General features: G+C 60.1%; 1 protein-coding gene across 1 annotated transcript in view; it reads right to left on the minus strand.

Moving 5' to 3' along the window:
- Window positions 1-3,490, minus strand: part of FOXP4 (forkhead box P4) — a 34,494-nt gene that overhangs the window by 6,983 nt on the left and 24,021 nt on the right. Inside the window, exon 5 of the mRNA XM_029962508.1 lies at window positions 1,584-1,671. Within this exon, the coding sequence (XP_029818368.1) occupies window positions 1,584-1,671 (88 nt within the window). The remainder of the gene's footprint in view (window positions 1-1,583; window positions 1,672-3,490) is intronic.

Consider the following 3,490-nt stretch of genomic DNA (forward strand, 5'->3'; position numbering starts at 1 on the left):
CTGCCACTCACCAGCAAGGCCCCCCACCACAGCCCTCACGCTCCCTCCCGGGTGCTCTCATGCCCCCTGTGCCCCGGTGCCTGCCATGCCTGTCCCCTTGGCCCTCCTCCTGCTCCCCAGCAGCTCCCTGTCCCCCCCCCAGCCCTCCATCCATCCCCCCGGACGCCCAACATCGCTGTAATTGCACCTCCCTCCTGTTTGCTCCCCGGAGCGCGGAGGAGGGTGAAATATTCACTGTGGCACCAGGAGGGATTTTGAGCCCGGCGGAGGCGATGGGACCTGACACCCGCTCTCTCCCCGTCACCTTCCCTTTCCAGCAGGACCCTCAAAGCTCGGGGCTCGGCCACCTCCCCGCGCGCCGCCGGCTCCCGCCAGCCCAGCCCAGCCCCAGCCCTGGGCCGGGCGAGGAAGGAGTTAAAGGCAGGAGCCAGAGCGGAGTTTGCTGCAAGTTTGGAGCAGCTCAGATGCCTTCGTGCTGTCGTGGTGCTCATTAGAGCTGACAGGTCTCCCCTCGTGATGCAGACGCTCCGCGCCGGCACAGCGGGAGCTCCGCGCTCTAAACTTCATAATTGGTGGCTCCGTGGCAGGTTCCTCTCTGCACACACAGCTCTGCTCGCCCTTCAGCTTTTTTTTTTTTTCCTTTCTTTTCCCTCCCCTCTTTAAGCCCCAGTAATTGCTTTCAACCTCTCGCTTTGGCGAGGGCTGGGGAGCAGGGATGGATTGCAGGGATCACCCAGGAGGCTGCAGCCTCTCCTCGATCCCACAGCTCCCCCCGAGCTGCTGTGACTCAGGGTGGAGGCTCCCAAGGGTGCCCCACATCACATCCCACTGTCCCCTGGGCCAGTGTACCCTGAGATGTCACGCACACACTGCCCTGAGCTCCTGCCAGCCCCAGCCAGGCACCCAGGCACTGCCACATCACGGGGGTCTTGGTGACTGACCCCCTGACAGACCCCTGCCCTGTCCCTCTTTCAAGTCCTGAGATGAAAACTCCCCATTTCCTCCCCTCTTCCCCCCCTCCCTTCTCCATTAACCGAATTATGCACAGCACGTTGGGGAGCCAGAGATGCTGAGAGAGGCTCTATTTAAAGAACTTGCCTTTCCAAAAATAGCACCCTGAAGTTGGGCTCCACAGACCACGCTCAGCCACCAAAATAAGTGGCCTGATTTCCAAGGACCCCAGTGGCCCTGCAGCTCCCACGGAGGTGGCACAGCTCATGTCCCACCTGTGGGCATGAACCCTCCTGGCAGCACGTGCCTTCCACATCTGTGGCATCTCCCTGTACCCACAGGGACACTCTGGGCAGGAGGGATGGCTTGTCCTGTCCTCCAGCCCCATCACAGGGATGCTGGTATGGGGGGAACCAGATTGAGATTTTGCCCAGGGATTGATTTCCACCCAGATGCAGCCCAGGGCCAGCACTGCTGTTTGGGAAGGATGTTTGAAACGAGTCCCCAGGTGGGTGGTTACGGTCCCCAACCTCCCTGCTCCCCCCTGAGGAGAGCAGCCAAGGCATGGAGTGCAGAGGGGGAAGGAGATGGCTTTTTACACCCGTGTCCATGGAGGCAGGGGTAGCACCCACCTGTATCTCCAGCTGCTGTACCACTTGCATCTGGACTCGACACTGGGCCGTGCTTCGGTCATCAAGTGCATGTTCTGTGTTGAGGTGTCTGGGGAGGAGAACACAGAGGGTTATGCCTGGACATGCCCAAAATGCTCCCCCTCAGCTGTGGCCACACCTGGGATCAGCCCTGACCTGCAAATTGCTCAGGGATGCTCTGGCACCAGTGCCCCAAGTGGGATGAGCAGAAAGGAAACCGAGGCATGCAAGGGACTGAGCAAACCAGGCTGTGCCATCTCCCCAGACCTGGGCTGGAAGGGGGCCATACCCACCCAGCCCTGCCTGTGGCAGCCACATGGTGTTTAGGAGCAGCCACTGCCTGATGGAAAGCCCACGGATTTTCCTGGAGAAGGCTGCTGGCAGGAGGTGCCAGGAAGACCTGAGAAGCAGGTTTCCAGGACAAAGGTGTGATTATGGAGGTTGACTTACACCCTCTAAGGAAACCCCCGAAGGCAGAAGGTAGCATTTCCAGGGTGTTCCTCATCCTACCACTTTCATGCCTCGTGTTTATGAGGTGCTTTGTGTTTATGAAGCAGAAGGACCTTTGGTCCTCACTGCTCTCCCTCCTCCTCGGAGGGGGGGTAGGACTCCTGGGGACGTCACTTGCTGCAGAGGCAGGGACATCCCAGCAGCCCCCTGTGGGGGTCCTCACCCCCAAACCCAGCAGAGCAGCAGCCTGGGGATGCCCCCAGGAGAAGGTGCCCCAGGAGCAGGGCAGGAGTCTCACCCGGCTGTTTGCGAGAGACTTCCAGCCCCAACTTGCACAAACAAGGCAGGTAACTGGGACCAGCTGCCAAGCCTGTAGGTGAGCAAACCCCCCTGTGCCTCAGCCCCGCTCCTCTCCCTGCACAGCAGAGCAAGGGCACGGGTGCTTCTCCAGGGAAAAGGCTGCCAGAGCCCAGGCTGTGCCAAGCAGGAATGGAGACATCTCCCACCGACCCTCTCCCTCATAAATCACTGCTCAAAGGCCATGCTGCCCCTTTCCACCCCAACCCTGGGGCTCTCTGAGCTGCTCCACGGAGGTGATGCTCAGAGCAGGCTCAAAGCCGGAGCTCAGACTCGAGGCCGGGCCCACTCTCCAGCTGGGCTCGGCCTTTGGGAGCTGGAAGTTTTCTATCTGCCTGTCCCACAGCCTGACATGTCCCCACATTAGCAGAGAGGGGACAGAAACCCTTCACCAGTATTTTTGGGAGGCTGTCCCTTGGGAAGGGGGACAGGCAGGTGGGATGCAGGGATCCCACAGCTCTGGCTGGCACAGCACAGCTCTCCTGACACTGTCACCCAGCCCTGGCCATCCCCTGCCAACTCCAGCTCCAGCTTCCAAACCAGAGCTCACTCATCTGCCCTGTGCCATTCAAACATGCCCTGCAAGGTGGGAGGAGATGCCTCATCTGGGTTCACCCCATGAGTCAGAGGCAGAGGAAGGAGGACACAGGAGCCTGAATCACTCACTCACTCACCACCCCAACCTCCCCAGGCTGCCTTCACACCTCCTCATCCTCCCCTGTAAGGCCTCTGCCCAGCTCCTTCCCTGGGAATGAGGAGGCATCCAAGGGATGCTCCCACTGGAGCCAGAGGCGTGGCAGAGGGCAGGGTCAGTCCGTAAAACCCCAAAACCTGGCTGATGGAGAGCCCGGCGCCTCGGCCGAGCAGACAGCCGGGGAGGCGGGGGAAGCAGCGAGTGAGCCCGTCAGTTCCTTCTGATGTCTTTGCTAAAAATCCTGGCTACAAAGAGATCTAATTGCAAATGAACTAATTAAGTAAACCTCTGACGAAGCGTGAAAACAATTTGTTTGACCCTGACGCTGGCAGAGGGCTCTGCGACAGCAGAGTTAATCAGTCAGCGCCGGAGCCCACAAGCGGTGTCA

Source organism: Manacus vitellinus, unplaced genomic scaffold (genome assembly GCF_001715985.3).
Source record: "Manacus vitellinus isolate BGI_N305 unplaced genomic scaffold, ASM171598v3 scaffold_47_pilon, whole genome shotgun sequence".
Classification (NCBI taxonomy): domain Eukaryota; kingdom Metazoa; phylum Chordata; class Aves; order Passeriformes; family Pipridae; genus Manacus; species Manacus vitellinus.